The sequence below is a fragment of the Macaca fascicularis genome, chromosome 17 (assembly GCF_037993035.2).
Source record: "Macaca fascicularis isolate 582-1 chromosome 17, T2T-MFA8v1.1".
In the NCBI taxonomy this organism is placed as follows: domain Eukaryota; kingdom Metazoa; phylum Chordata; class Mammalia; order Primates; family Cercopithecidae; genus Macaca; species Macaca fascicularis.
Genome location: NC_088391.1, coordinates 1,967,214 through 1,983,130, shown reverse-complemented (window position 1 = coordinate 1,983,130; position 15,917 = coordinate 1,967,214). Strand labels below are relative to the sequence as shown.

The following is a 15,917-nucleotide window of genomic DNA, read 5'->3' as shown; positions in this document are numbered from 1 at the left end:
TCACTTGAGGTAAGGAGTTCAAGATCAGCCTGGCCAACATGGTGCAACCCCGTCTCTACAAAAATACAAATATTAGCCGGATGTAGTGGCACTCACCTGTAATCTCAGCTACTTGGAAGGCTGAGGCACAAGAATCACTTGAACCCAGGAGGCAGAGGTTGGAGTGAGTCGAGATCACACCATTGCACTCCAGCCTGGGCAACAGAGCGAGACTCCGTCCTTAAAAAAAATTTTTCTTTTAAATTATTTTAATGAAAATAATCACAGCTAGGGTGAGGAATCAGAAGAAATACATGACCTGAGTCTGAACAGATATTCTCCAAAGGGAAAAAAGAAAAACATGGTAATTTTTCTGGATTATGAACCTCTCTGAAACTCTAACGGAAGGTAAGACCAAAAAAAAAGTTAGTCAATACAATGAAGGGTCCTCTGACGAAGTGTGTACACAGAATAAGAGATTCAGTCACCATTTCCAAGTAGTCATTCAAAAAAGATTAACAAATATGATGATAAAACACAGAAAACCAATACTAATAATCATAGCATATGATTAGGCTAACCATACCTCCTGGTTCACCTAAGAAAGCCCATTTCATGCCTATTGTAGCAAGTATTTTAATAGTATCCATGTTCATTTGTCCCATTTTATATGAAACATTCTATGGTTTCCCACGCATCATTAGATATTATTAAAACTATTAAATAACCTTTGGAGGAGTGATCAAATAACTCAACACCTGGTTAAAATTGACACATACCTTCAACCCAAATATCCCAAATCAGCAAAATCCTACAAATCAATTCCAAGAATATGTGTAAACATTACAAACTTACATATCTTTTTGTTTTTATTTGATCACAAAAGTCTAAGTCAAGTTACAACTATGTACCATGCCAAATATTGAGAAAATTCCTTGGCTTGTAATAAATTATTTTAACGAATATGTAAAAACATCAACAACCGAAACTAGTCACAACTAGAACATTACATATGAGACCATTGCAATGTCTGTTATTATCCATTTTGATTTTCACCAACATGTCCAAACCACTGGGACTAGGCCATCATTATACCAGAAATAAGCCTACCAGCCCAGCAGGTCACACTTAAATCTGACATCAAATCCTTCAGCAAACAATTCTTTAGTTATTTCCGTAAGTTAATGAAGAGGCCATCAAAATCCCTTGTAAAACGTGTCTTTTGTTTGAATGCTTCAGGAGTTTAGACTTCAAAAAACAAATCTTCTTAAGCAACATAAATAACTCATTAGAGCTTTAAAAACTGTAGAAAAAGAGGGACGGCCATGTGGAAACCACAAAACTGTAACTTCTGCTCTGGAATCTTCACAAACCATTTCAGAAAATAAAATTGTACCTATTCATTAGTAAATAACAATGGGATCACTCTTCTCTGACAGCATACATTAATGGAATTTTTTTTTTTAACTGGATAGTTTCTGTTTTTCAGTTTTACACATGACACATCAGGGAAAGTTAGGTTCCGATTAAATCAAGAGATGATAGATAAACAAACAACAAAAATCCCATGCAGGAGGCAAGAAGAGGCTGACTGGTTAAAGAAACAGGCCAAATTCAACAATACTGATCAAGAGGGGTTAACATTTGAAAGAAGAGTGCTTTATACCTCTACTGACTAGAACTAAAGGGATTTTGGCTGGGTGTGGTGGCTCACACCTTTAATCCCAACACTCTGGGAGGCTGAGGCGGTCAGGTCACGAGGTCAGGAGTTCGAGACCAGCCCGACCAACATGGTGAAACCCCGTCTCTACTAAAAATATAAAACTTTGCCGGGCATGGGCCTGGTGTGGTGGCTCACGCATGTAATCCCAGCACTTTGGGAGGCCAAGCGGGCAAATCACCTGAGGTCAAGAGATCGAGACCATTCTGGCCAACATGGTGAAACCTCATCTCTAGGAAATATACAAAAATTACCCGGGTGTGGCAGCACGCGCCTGTAGTCCCAGCTATTTGGGAGGCTGAGGCAGGAGTATCACTTGAATCCCGGAGGCAGGGGTTGGACTGGGCCGAGATCGTGTCACTGCACTCCAGCCTAGCGAGATTCAGTCTTAAAAATAAAAAGTAAGGCCAGGCACGGTGGCTCACATCTGTAATCCCAGCACTTTGAGAGGCCGAGGTGGGTGGATCACCTGAGGTCGGGAGTTCGAGACCAGCCTGACCAACATGGAGAAACCCCGACTCTACTAAAAATACAAAATTAGCTGGGCGTGGTGGCACATGCCTATAATCCCAGCTACTAGGGAGGCTGAGGCAGGAGAATTGCTTGAACCTGAGAGGCGGAGGTTGCGGTGAGCCGAGATCGTGCCATTGCATTCCAGCCTGGGCAACAAGAGTGAAACTCCGCCTCAAAAAAATAAATAAATAAATAATAATAAAAAAAAAATTAGCCAGTCGTGGTGGCGCACGCCTCTAATCCCAGATACCTGGGAGGCTGAGGCAGGAGAAACACTTGACCCTGGGAGGCAGAGGTTGCAAGTGAGCCGAGATCGCACCACTGAAGTCCAGCCTGGGAGACAGAGCAAGACTCCGTCTCAAAAAGGAAAACAAGATTTTAAAATCCCAGGTATCAGCTGCAAGGCTGTGACTCTTTACCATTTCTTCCCATAACTTTTGCTCTGGTTTATAACCATGACTACCAATGAACCTTCTGAATATTAATTTGGATTCCTCAGGAATCCTTGGATCTGGAATATGAGGTGCTGTGCTTAGTGAGCCTTCTAAAAACACTGGAAAAGAATATATAAATGAATAGATTTGCATTATTCTTCACAAGTTCTATGAGTTTGGTTAACATGAGCCACTTTTTATAGATTCCCTTCAACTCTCAGACTGGCTCTAAATCAGAGGTCAGCAAACATTTCAGGTAAAGGGCCAGATGTAAATATTTTTTAGGCTTGGCAGGCCATGTAGTCTCAATACAGTCTCATATAGTTGTGTCACAACTACTCAAATCAGTTTTTGTAGGGCAAAGAAGTCATAAACAAAACAAACAAAAACAAGTATTACAAAAATAGGCAGCATGTGAACTGAGCCTGGTCTATTCTAGGCTGTCAACTTCTGGTCTGGATGAGACAATTAAAAGTATTACAACTATGCACGAAAAATTAATGCATAGTTTGAGATAATATGTCCTGCACATACAGTCCGAAAGCCCAAATCAAGGTTGCCACACCCAAATTCTGCAGGGAACTATTCACGTAGAATGTCATATTGTTTAAACCGTGTTCTAAAGACGGATATATAACCATATGCAGTGGTAGGCAACTATTGTCTCACTATTCAGGAGGCTGAGACAGGAGGATAGCTCAAGGATGTCAAGACCAGCCTGGGTAACATAGGGAGACACAATCAAAAGAGAAAAAAACAAAGAAAGATGGGCACAGCAGCATGCCTACTCTCCCAGCTACTCGGGAGGCTGAGGCAGGAAGATTCACTTAAGCCTAGGAGTTTGAGGCTGTAGTGTGCTATAATCACGCTTGTCAATAGCCACTGCACTCCAGCCTGGGCAACACAGCAAGATATTATCAATAAATAAACAAATTTCGTCCTATATAAATCTTACGCCATGTTGAACTACATCAAGCATGCCTTCCACTAACACTCCCAGGACCCACAAAAAATTCAACTATTTTCATTTCAATACGTCTCATTTCAATACAAGGCCAGTAGTTTTGAATCTCTGCTAACAGAAAGAAATAAGCAAGGTGTAGAGTTTTCTTTAACATGTAGATCTCCTGGTACCAACCTAGACATACTGAATCAAAATACTTCGTGGACTGAATCTCAGGCATTTTTCCTTAAGTTCCACAAATATATTGCAAGGTTGAAAACTACTGGAATTAGCAAAAAAAGGTGATCAAAGATCAATGTATTACAATCTACCTGGATCAAAAAACAAATCAATTATTAGTAGTATGATCTAGGAACCCACATTTTTAAAAAGCTCCTTGAGTGTTTATTATGGACATTGCAAAAACACTGTTCTGCTGGGCACAGTGGCGTATGCTTGTTGTATCAGCCACTCAGGAAGATGAGGAAGGAGGACTGCTTGAGCCAAGCCTGGGCAACATATCAAGACCCCATCTCTAAAAGAAAAAAGAAAACATTTTTTGCCTGTCCTTGGACGAAGCACTACACTGTTAGCCTCTGCCAACATTCTCTTAATCCTTCTGGCCTCACAGTCCCTCGGGTGCTACGATGGAATGCCTCTGACAAGCAAAGAAATACAACTGAGTCCAACTGTTGCCTTAGCATATAACATACCTTTATTTTCAAGTTTATTATGTGTGTTGAATAAACTGTGTTGAAATACTTAGGGCTATTCCCAACTAGTCAAATGGGACTAATAAGCTTTTTAATAGCAAGTCAGGTATATATTTAGTTGAATGTAGGAAAACTGAAAAGGGTATGAGGAATTACTCTTTTCTTTATTGAAGAAGCAAGCATTAATATGTACCATACAAGAAAAAGAAACTTCTCAGCCAGGCTTGGTGGCTGATGCCTGTAATCCCAGCACTTTGGGAGGCCAAGGCAGGCGGACCACCTGAGGTCAGGAGTTCAAGACTAGCCTGGTCAACATGGTGAAAACCCATCTCTACCAAAAATACAAAAATTAGCTGGGCAAGGTGGCAGGCACCTGTAATCCCAGCTACTCGGGAGGCTGAAGCAGGAGAGTCGCTTGAACCCAGGAGGCAGGGGTTGCAGTGAGCTGAGATCATCCCATTGCACTCCAGCCTGAACAATAAGAGCGAAACTCTGTCTCAACAAATAAATTAAAAAAAAAAAAAAAAAAAAGGCCGGGCGCGGTGGCTCAAGCCTGTAATCCCAGCACTTTGGGAGGCCGAGACGGCGGATCACGAGGTCAGGAGATGGAGACCATCCTGGCTAACACAGTGAAACCCCGCGTCTCTACTAAAAAATACAAAAAACTAGCCGGGCGAGGTGGCGGGCGCCTGTAGTCCCAGCTACTCGGGAGGCTGAGGCAGGAGAATGGCGTAAACCCGGGAGGCGGAGCTTGCAGTGAGCCGAGATCCTGCCACTGCACTCCAGCCTGGGTGACAGAGCGAGACTCCGTCTCAAAAAAAAAAAAAAAAAAAAAAAAAAGAAAGAAAGAAAGAAACTTCTCAGGTTTTAAAACCAAGTAACATAAAATTTAAACATCACCCCAATATTCCTAACTCAAATATTTCATAACTACATGATACAACAACTAAAGCTAAAATAAGATGGACATTTGGATATTTTCATGACATTAACATTTTCCCAAGAAGCAATGTTTACTCCAAGAAACTGCATCAACAAAATGCTAGAACTAAAATCTGTCATTTACTCCAATGCAAATTTTTCCCATAAATAAAGACTGGTAAGTACTGAAGTGTTTAAACTACTTAATCTACAGGTGGTGGAGTAACCTAATATGAAAACAATCACAAGACAATTATAAAAACCAATCTTACAAAATTTTCATTGCTTCCAGAATAATCGCTTTTAATGTGTCCAAAAATTGTGATAAGTAGAAAATTTCCACTTAGTAAATACTGCCTGGAAAAAAAATCAAATACACTCTATATTATGGTAAAGACAAACCTAAATGCAATTAAGACATATTATAAAAATGTATTAATTCTTAAGGCAGTTGAATGCTATCCTAAATGAGTAAAAAATGTCGTTTAATTTATAGTTTCAACAGCAATTATCAAAAAGTTTGTCTTCTAAGGAAAAATAAAGTATTAAATAAAAACGACAACTGATATTGATGAAGTACTGGCTTATATGCTTGAAATTCTTAAAAATATATTCCCATGTGTCATAAAATTATGGTCAAGTTGAAGGCTGACAAAGAAAAAGATGACCAGATATGACAAGTGTTTTCCCTCATTCTTTGTTACATGAAATTATTATTTCAAACATGAAATATGTAAATCAGTATTTATTTTATACTTGAAAGTCCTGTAAATCTTAGTTGTGTTGGACTATTTCTATTAGGAAGACAAGAAGAGAGAGGTGGCATCTTAAAATTAACGAAGAAAATCAACTTTACTCATTACTTGGACAAGTTGAACACTTACCATTTGATTCCTCCCTTTAAACTGAACAGTGAAATAAGAGAAAGCACATAAGAGGGCCTAATTTCAAAGCTTAAAAAAAAAAACAAAAAAAAAAAACACACACACACACACAGCATTAAAATTGTTTAACAATTTCCTCCAAAGACAGTTTTCAAAGTAAATGAAGAACAACTGACAGAATGGCCTCAATGCATTCTTAATACAATGTTTTCCTATTAATATATTACCATTAACACAAAACATTTGAGATAGGTAGAGCTTTCACTCATATTGCTTTTAGTACTTAACTTTATAGTAATAAGAAGCATTGTGAAGCTTGGAACCAAATAAAACTGACACCAAAATAATGAAAAACTTGTGCAGATTCGTATCATTTCTAATCACAAAAAAACTAACAGAACACTAGTCAGTGTTATCCAATTATCATACCTCATTTACATACTATTTGAAACATGGATACTCCAAAAAGTTAAGAGCATAGTGACTTTGAGGTCTATCTACCATAAATACTAATTTTAAAACGAAAAAATTAATAAATAAAGATTCCAGCCCAGGTTTCCACAGATATTATAAAAAGGTCAGAAAGCAAATATTTTAAGTTACTGTGGGTCACAAGTCATTTCTAATCTTCTTTCTTTTGCAATAACCCTTTAAAAACATAAACACCATCAATATCTCTGTGGTGGAGTAATAAAAACCAGGCCGTGGTCCCAGGCTATAGCTTGCCAACTTACACTCTAGGCAAATTAATTTTATCATGATGCTTCAAGTATGCGATATACACTTTAAGAAGCTACTAGAAAAGAAGGTATATTGTCACCTAATGCTTTTCTGTGAGCATAATCTTATGAAACAACAGATGATCTATTTTAGAAATGTCAGCCAGGCGTAGCGGTTTACACCTGTAATCCCAGCACTTTTGGAGGCTGAGGTGGGTAGATCACTTGAGGTCAAGAGTTCGAGACCAGCCTGGCCAACAGAGTGAAACCCCATCTCTACTAAAAATACAAAAATTAGCCAGGTGTGGTGGCACACACCTGTAATCCCAGCTACTTGGGAGACTGAGGCAGGAGAACTACTTGAACCTGGGAGGCAGAGGTTGCAGTGAGCTGATATTGCACCACTGCACTCCAGCCTGGTTGACAGAGCAAGGTTCCAGCTCAAAAAAAAAAAGGTAACTAAAATATTAAAGACAGAAAGAGAAAACCTAGACTAAAAGAGGCTGGATATTATCAGCCAATTCAAAGAAATCAAATGTTTAAAAAAAAAATAATTTAAGACCTGTGCAAATCTGGGCTTTAATTAGTTAAAATGAAAGAACTGACCATTTTTAAAACATGATAAAGGTTTTTTTAAAAAGTCTTCATCTTTTAGACATACTGAAAATAATAAAATTATATGAAGTCAGGTATTTCAAATAAAATAAATTGGGAAATAAAGTGGTTATACTTAAAGATGTAAAAGATCGGCCATAAGTTTATAAGTGTTATGGCTGATGATGAGTATACACTAGAATCCTTTTGTACATGTCTGAAATCTTCCAAAATAAAGATGTTTCAATATTACTATATGGTGAAAATCAGTCAAGTGGAAATGATGTATATATCAAGATTTCTAATTTAATAGCATATGTTTTTTAAAGATCAACTAAAATAATAGGAAAAAATACGACATCCACTTCATAAAACATAAACATTACCTTCAGAAACTAATTTTACTTTACCACCCATGAGAGGTTAAGAAAATCACTAATTTATCAAACATCATAAATTTAGAAAGATGAGAAAAGACCACTGTATAAACCAAAATCTAAAGAATTCTAAATATACATCATAAACCTGAAAATGTAAAATCATTTTAATAACTAGTAGTTTACTTACATTTTCCATGTAGTTTGGCTTAAAGCCCTCTTGCTGTCGCCTCAGTTCCTCCTGTTCTCTGTGTCGGATCATTTCTTCCTCACGCCGCCGATGCTCCTCCTCATGTCTGAAAATGTTTTAAATAAAAATATCAGCATCATGACATGCAAGCTGTCATTGGACATTTTATTGCATGTAAAATAAAATCATTTATGCAATCATATTATGCCACACCTGTAATCACGACTGGTCACAGCATCCTAAATTTACCTTCCTTCTATGTCGCTCCAAGCCTTTAATAAATCAAATAAGCCAAAGACATAAAGTAACTTAGCTAAGGTAAACCAGAAAAACAAAGTAAAATCATAACTAGGATAGTTAATTGTGTATATTCAAGAAATTGAGAGTAAAAAAAAAAAGCTGAAACATGTACTCTCTTACTATAAAAAGGAAAAAATCTCAGCCAGCCATGGTGGCTCACACCTGTAATCCCGGCACTTTGAGAGGTTGGGGCGAGTAGATCACCTGAGGTCGGGAATTCAAAACCTGCCTGGCCAACATGGTGAAACCCCATCTCTATGAAAAATACAAAACTTAGCCAGGTGTGTTATAATCCCAGCTACCCAAGAGGCTGAGGCACCAGAATAGGTTAAACTCAGGAGGCAGAGGTTGCAGTGAGCGGAGATTGCCCCACTGCACTCCAGACTGGGCAACAGTGAGACCCTGTCTCAAAAAAAAAAAAGGGAAAAAGTGAGATCTACTGATCTATCACTGACATTGCACAGTTCTTAAAGGCACTCAGAACATATCCAGAGATAAGCCACCTCAAAAAACCTCAATGCCTAGACAAAAGTCCTATTTCCAAAAGGAAGCCTTACCAACTCCTCTCTCCCCATTTTCATCAACCCACTAAAAGAAATCCCCTGAAGCAGGTGTCAGCCCATAATCTGTTTTTAGAAATGAAGTGTTATAGCATAAACATTTACATTACTGTCTATAGTTACTTTGGGGCTAAAGCAGTGAGTAGCTGAGACAGAGGCAATGTAACCTACAAAGCCTGAAATAGTTAATATATAGTTTCAGAAGTTTGCTGATCCCTGCACTACAGGTGTCTTCAAAGGAAAATCACTATCTACATATAGCAGGATTACGATTAAATCAGTAATGAAGTTATAAATGATTAAGAGGAAAAACCTATATAGTAATACTGAAGTAACAGACTCACATTATATTGGCATTTAAACCAATGCAAATTCAAATATACACAGGTAGAGTTTCCCTAATCCAAAAATCTGAAAGCATTTCTGAATTTTCTAAATATGAAATGCTCCAAAATCTGGATTTTTGGCGTTTTTCTGAGACAGGGTCTTATTCTGTCACCCATGCTGGAGCGTAGTGTCCCAATCTCAGCTCGGCTCACTGCAGCCTTGACCTCCCAGGCTCAAGCAATCCTCCAACCTTAGCTTCCCAAGTAGCTGGGACTACAGGCACGCGCCACTATGCCCAGATAATTTTTTGTACTTTTCTAGAGACAGGGTCTTGCCATGTTGCCCAGACTGGTCTTAAACTCCTGGGCTCAAGTGGTCTGCCTGCCTCAACCTCCCAAAGTGCTGGGATTACAGGCGTGAACCCCCACGCCCCGGCTGGAACTTCTTTATAGCCAATATGATGTTTAACAAAATGCTCACTGGAGCATTTCAGATTTAGGATGCTCACCTGGTAAACACAATGCAAATACTGAAAATGTGAAAAAATCCAAAATACTTCTTCTGGTGTTAAACATTTCCCATAATGGATGCTCAACGTGTATGCCCACCCACCAATAAAACTGTAACAGTAATTTAAATGGTGAAGGCTGTATAAAGCTGATACCCCGTTATTAGGTCTCGTTTTCCAGTACGTTTCTCTTATAACATACTTTTCCTACATTTAGAATTGCCACTTCTCAAATTTCAAAATACCTTGTTCTTGTTTGTTGCACAACACTCCTGCTAAATCTGAGTCCACTAATTAAAAGATATGGCGATGGCCGAGCGTGGTGGCTCACGCCTGTAATCCCAGCACTTTAGGAGGCCGAGGTAGGCGGATCACGAGGTCAGGAGATCGAGACCATCCTGGCTAACACGGTGAAACCCCGTCTGTACCGAAAATACAAAAAAATTAGCCGGGCGTGGTAGTGGGCGCCTGTAGTCCCAGCTACTCCAGAGGCTGAGGCAGGAGAATGGCGTGAGCCCGGGAGGCGGAGCTTGCAGTGAGCCGAGTTCACGCCACTGAACTCCAGCCTGGGCGACAGAGCAAGACTCCGTATAAAAAAAGAAGAAAAAAAAAAAGATACGGTGATTTCTTCTACTGCCAGACAAAAAAAGTCAGAACTTCACGTCAGGCCACATGAACAAAAATGTTCCTAAGGGATTTCAAGCAAAATCTGGACTATTTTAAGATTGTTGTCTTGCCTCTAAAATATAACTCTTAGTATAATCCTTAAAAATAATCTTTAAGTAAATTGGTGAATCCTTTTCCTGGATATTAACACATTTCATACATTTTACTGTGAAGAAAATACTTCACATTCATGGGTATGTGTGGGGATGGGAAGATCCAGTAAGGCCAAATGTGCTGAAATTCAGTTTTACTCATTTTAAAAAGGGTCAATATACTCATACTAATGCTACTTACAAAAAGGGTCACTATACTAATAATATACTAATACTACTTATATGCTTAGTGGGATCTGGGGCAGCATCCCACAATCATCCACATTAATATTTCTGCAGTAAGATAAAACATTCACACTCTGGAGATAATAAAGGTTTTACATAACAGGAGTTCAGATCAACCTTTGCCAACAAATGGATTCACATCAGACTGCCACTTGAATGAATAAGGATACATAGAAAAATGTTTGGTCCGGTGCGGTGGCTCACACCCGTAATCCCAGCACTTTGGGAGGCTGAGGCAGGCGGATCACCTGAGGTCAGGAGTTCAAGACTAGCCTGGCAACATGGTGAAACCCTGTTTCTACTTAAAATACAAAAATTTGCTGGGCACGGGGGCGCATGCCTGTAATCCCAGCTACTCGGGAGGCTGAGGCAGGAGAATCGCTTGAGCCCAGGAGGCGGAGGTTGCAGACAGCTGAGACTGCGCCACTGCACTCCAGCTTGCGCAACACAGCGAGACTCCATCTCAAAAAAAAAGAAAAAGAAAAAGAAAAAAAAAAAAAAACACCAAAACTTTTTAGTCTCAAAGCTTCCAAATTACAAAGACAATTACAGTAGACACAGTGACCTTGTTGGGGGCCAACTTCTACCACATAATTTTAAATGAACAAACCTATTTCCAGTAAATAGAAATGTATGCACAAATGTGCAGGGACATATGTATACAGAGATATATTCTGTGGCATTATTTATAAAAGCAAAAGGTCAAGGACACATTAATCAGTTATAAATGGGAAACAAGATTCACTGACACCTTGGGAGACAAGAAACACATCTGTTACAGAGGTAGATTACTATCTACTGGCAAGACAGAATGTCTGCGATGCAAATGTCAGGAAAAAGGGCAACGAAAAGAATGGGATTCCTATTACCGCTTTTAACAATCATTTTTATGGCTGAACTTGGTGGCTCACACCTGTAATCCCAGCACTTTCAGAGGCAGAGGCAGAAGTGAAGGTGGGAGGATCACTTGAGTGACAGCCTCTCTCCAAAAACAATAGAAAATAGTAGCCAGGGCCATGCACAGTGGCTCATGTCTGTAATCCTAGCACTCTGGGAGGCCGAGGTGGGCAGATCACTTGAGGTCAGGAGTTCAAGACCAGCCTAGCCCATGTGGTGAAACCCCATCTCTACTAAAAATACAAAAAAATTACCCAGGCGTGTTGGCACACGCCTGTAATCCCAGCTACTCAGGAGGCTGAGGTAGGAGAATCACCAGAACCTGGGAGGCGGAGGTTCCAGTGAGCTGAGATCATGCCACTGCACTCCAGCCTGGGTGACAGAGCAAGGCTCCGTTTCAAAAAAAAAAAAAGTGTGTGTGTGTATATATATATATATATGACAGGCATGGTGGCACCGGTTTGTAGTCCCTGCTACTAGGGAGGCTAGGGTGGGAAGATCACTTGAGGTCCAGAAGTTGAGACTGTGGGAGCCGTGATCACACCACTGCACTCCATTCTGGGTGACAGAGTGAGATTCTGTCTAAAAAATAAGAATCATTTTTATAATCATAGAAGAGGGTATGAAAAAGATTATACCACATTGGAAATGATTGGAGGAACAGGAGCATTGACCTTGTGATTATACCACACAGATGATCTATAATCTAAATTTAATGACAGCAGATGGAAGCAATCCTGTTGTCCATATATGTTTGCTTTCAATTATTTCTACTCCACAAATGCTTTAATGACCACCTTTATAATTATATGAATTACCTCTTCAGGTCAAGGATTACTTCCTAGGTTATATTCACAAATGGAACTACTAAGGAGAGAAGAACTAATAATTATGACAAATTTTAACATCCTTCACGTTACATTTAATTGAAAACTAAAAAAAATTTCAATTTTAAAATTTGTTTTGAGGTCCATTAATTATTTACAGGTCTCAAATATTTTTGCAGGATTCTGAAAGATTCCTACTGGATAAAACCTCCTTGCTGTTATTATTTGGCACTATGGCTCCACATCCAACACAGAGCCTAAGACATAAGAAGGGCTTTATAATAATTTGCTATATGACTTAAGAAAGGAAGTAGGGGCCAGGCACGCTGGCTCACGCCTGTAATCCCAGCACTTTGGGAGGCCAAGGCAGGCGGATCACCTGAGGTGAGGAGTTCGAGACGAGCCTGGCAAACATGGTGAAACTCTGTCTCTACTAAAAATACAAAAATTAGCCTGGTGTGGTGGCAGGCACCTATAATCCCAGCTACTTGGGAGGCTAAGTCAGGAGAATCTCTTGAACCTGGGAGGCCGAGGTTACAATGAGCCAAGATTGTGCCACTGCACTCCAGCCTGGGCAACAGAGCAAGATTCCTTCTCAAAAAAAAAAAATAAAATAAAATAATAATAATAATAATAATATAAAAATTAGCCGGGCGTGGTAGTGTGCGCCTGTAATTCCAGCTACTCAGGAGGCTGAGGAAGGAGAATCGCTTGAACCTGGGAAGCGGAGGCTGCCGTGAGCTGAGATCGCACCACTGCACTCCAGCCTGAGCCACAGAGCGAGACTCCACCTCGAAAAAAAAAAAAAGAAAAGGAAGGAAGGAAGTGGGGCCAGATGCAGTGGCTCACGCTTGTAATCCCAGCACTTTGGGAGGACAAGGCGGGCTGATCATCATAGGTCAAGGGTTTGAGACTAGCTTGGTCAACATGGTAAAACCACGTCTCTACTAAAAATACAAAAATTAGCCAGGCATGGTGGTGGGCGCCTGTAATCCCAGCTACTCGGGAGGCTGAGGCAGGAGAATCACTTGAACCCAAGAGACAGAGGTTGCAGTGAGCCGAGATCGCGCCAATGCACTCCAGCCTAGGCGACAAGAACGGAACTCTTGTCTCAAAAAAACAAAAAAAAAGGAAGTGGGTAGGTAAGTAAATGGGTGGAGAGAGAAGGAATGAAGGAATAAGTGAATGAACAAACCAAAGGAATAACTACTAAGTGGTCAAGTCACAGGCTGAACCAGTTCATGTAAGTCCTTCATCCTGGTCTTCCTTCAGTACCTGCCACAACCTCTGAAGAATTAAGTTACCTATAAAAAACTAAATAATTTATTTATAGCATTGAAAGTAAAACCAGAAACTTGTGAACTCCAAATAAATTTCTCTCAAAATGTACTGTCTTAGGCCAATTTTTCTATCTTCCAACTAAGGTAAAACACAAAGGCAGAGCTCAGATTATTTGGCTTCTTAACAAATAAAGCTATCTTGCTTGGTAGCAGCCTCAGCCAGATAAATCTCTCCAGTTTGTGACAATTTTCTTGATTTGCTCCACCTTGCAAATATATATGAGTTCCTAGACATAATCTTTTTTTCTTTGCTTTATACATACTGCAAAACTACTCAAAAAAATTTTTTTTATTTTTGAGACGGAGTCTTCTCTGTCACCCAGGCTGGAGTGCAGTGGCGCGATCTCAGCTCACTGCAAGCTCTGCCTCCCAGGTTCATGCCATTCTCCTGCCTCAGCCTCCCGAGCAGCTGGGACTACAGGCGCCGCCACCACGTCCAGCTAATTTTTTGTATTTTTAGTAGAGACGGGGTTTCACTGTGTTAGCCAGGATGGTCTCAATCTCCTGACCTTGTGATCCGCCCGTCTCGGCCTCCCATAGTGCTGGGATTACAGGCATGAGCCACTGTACCCGGCCAAAAACTACTCAATTTTAAGGCAAGTTGTTCACACTTCTTAAATGAAGATTCTTATAGCTAATTTCAAAAGAGACTCCCCAGCCACCAGGCAAAACTAAGACTGTAACAGATTTATCACTGCCTGTATTTACTAGAATTTAGCCAAACATAAAGGTTACTCATCAAATGATCACCTCATATTATTTTCAGTTAATTGAATTTTAAATTGAATCTGATGCCCTTGTATACTGAGATAACATAACAAAAAAAACTCATGCAATAAAAAATTACCACATCTGCAACAAGCATTCCATATCTCGGCCTATGATTAAATCAGCAACCTATCCTCTATGTGCCTCACGAGCTTCCCTAATATTAACCCCTTGTATAACCACAATAAAAAATTATGAAAACCAGGAATGAATATTGGCACAATATCATAATTAACTACAGACATTATTAAAATTTCACCACTTTCCCCACTATTCTTTTTTTTTTTTTTTTTTTTTTTAAGAAACAGGGCCTTACCATGTTTTTTCTTTGTTTGTGTTTATTTGTTTTACGAGACAGGGTCTTGCTGTGTTTCCCAGGCTGGAGTATAGTGGCTATTCACACGCACTACCCCACTACTAATCAGCACGGGAGTTTTTACCTACTCCATTTCTGACCTGGGCCGGTTCACCCCTCCTGAGGTAACCTGGAAGTCCCCTGCTCCCAGAAGGTCACCAAATTGGTGCCAAAAGTAATACAGACATCCAATCGACACAGTGCATTGCAGCTCAGAACTCCTGGGTTCAAGCAATCCGCCCACCTCAGCCTCCTAAGGAGCTGGGACTACAGGCCCACTAACACCTTTCTTCTGTTCCAAGAACTTATCCAGAATCCCACATTGCATTTAGTTGTTATTTCTCCTTAGTCTCCACCAGTCTGTAACAGTTCAGTCTTTCTATCTTTCATGAACCTGACACTATTAAAGAGAACTGATGATTATTTTGCAGAATGTCCTTAAATTTGGGTTTGTCTGGTATTTTCTCATGACTGGAATGATTATACATATCTGGCAAGAATATCACAGAAATAATGTTATATCCCCTTCAGTGAATCATATCAAGGGGCTCCTGATGTCAACTGTCTTATTACAGGTGATACGAAATTTAGTGTTTGGTTATGGTGGTGTCTACTGGGTTTCTCCACTTTAATATTTTTTCCATTTGTACGTAATACAAATTTGAGGCTATGCAAAAACGCTGTTTCTCAAGTTTCCGCCCACCAACTTTGGCGTCCATCAAAAAAGTTTGTCTGTAACAATTATTATTAAAGATCAAGGCACCAGCTATGTTCATTGTTACTGAAGCTTCTAGGGCCTCTCGGTAGAAAAAGTCACAAAACACAGCACAAGGGGCAGGCATGGTGGCACATGCGTGTAGTATCAGTGCTGAGGCGGGAAGGATCACTTGAGGCCAGGAGTTTGATACCAGCCTAAGCAACACAGCATAATCCCATCTCTACAAAAAAATAAAAATTAAAAAATTAGCTGGGTGTGGTGGCGCACACCTAAAGTCCCAGCTACTTGGGAGGCTGAAGCAGGATTGTTTGAGGTCAGGAGTTTGA

At 39.8% G+C, this 15,917-nt stretch overlaps 1 protein-coding gene across 42 annotated transcripts in view; it reads right to left on the bottom strand.

The window, feature by feature from the left end:
• The window catches only part of PSPC1 (paraspeckle component 1), a 118,175-nt gene that overhangs the window by 60,588 nt on the left and 41,670 nt on the right, over positions 1-15,917 (bottom strand). For all 42 annotated transcript variants that reach the window (XR_012426729.1, XR_012426731.1, XR_012426730.1 and 39 more), the window contains exon 6: positions 7,988-8,093. Coding sequence is in view for 5 of the 42 variants with exons in the window: in XM_065532951.1 (XP_065389023.1) it covers positions 7,988-8,093 (106 nt within the window). In the remaining 37 variants the exon portion in view is untranslated. The remainder of the gene's footprint in view (positions 1-7,987; positions 8,094-15,917) is intronic.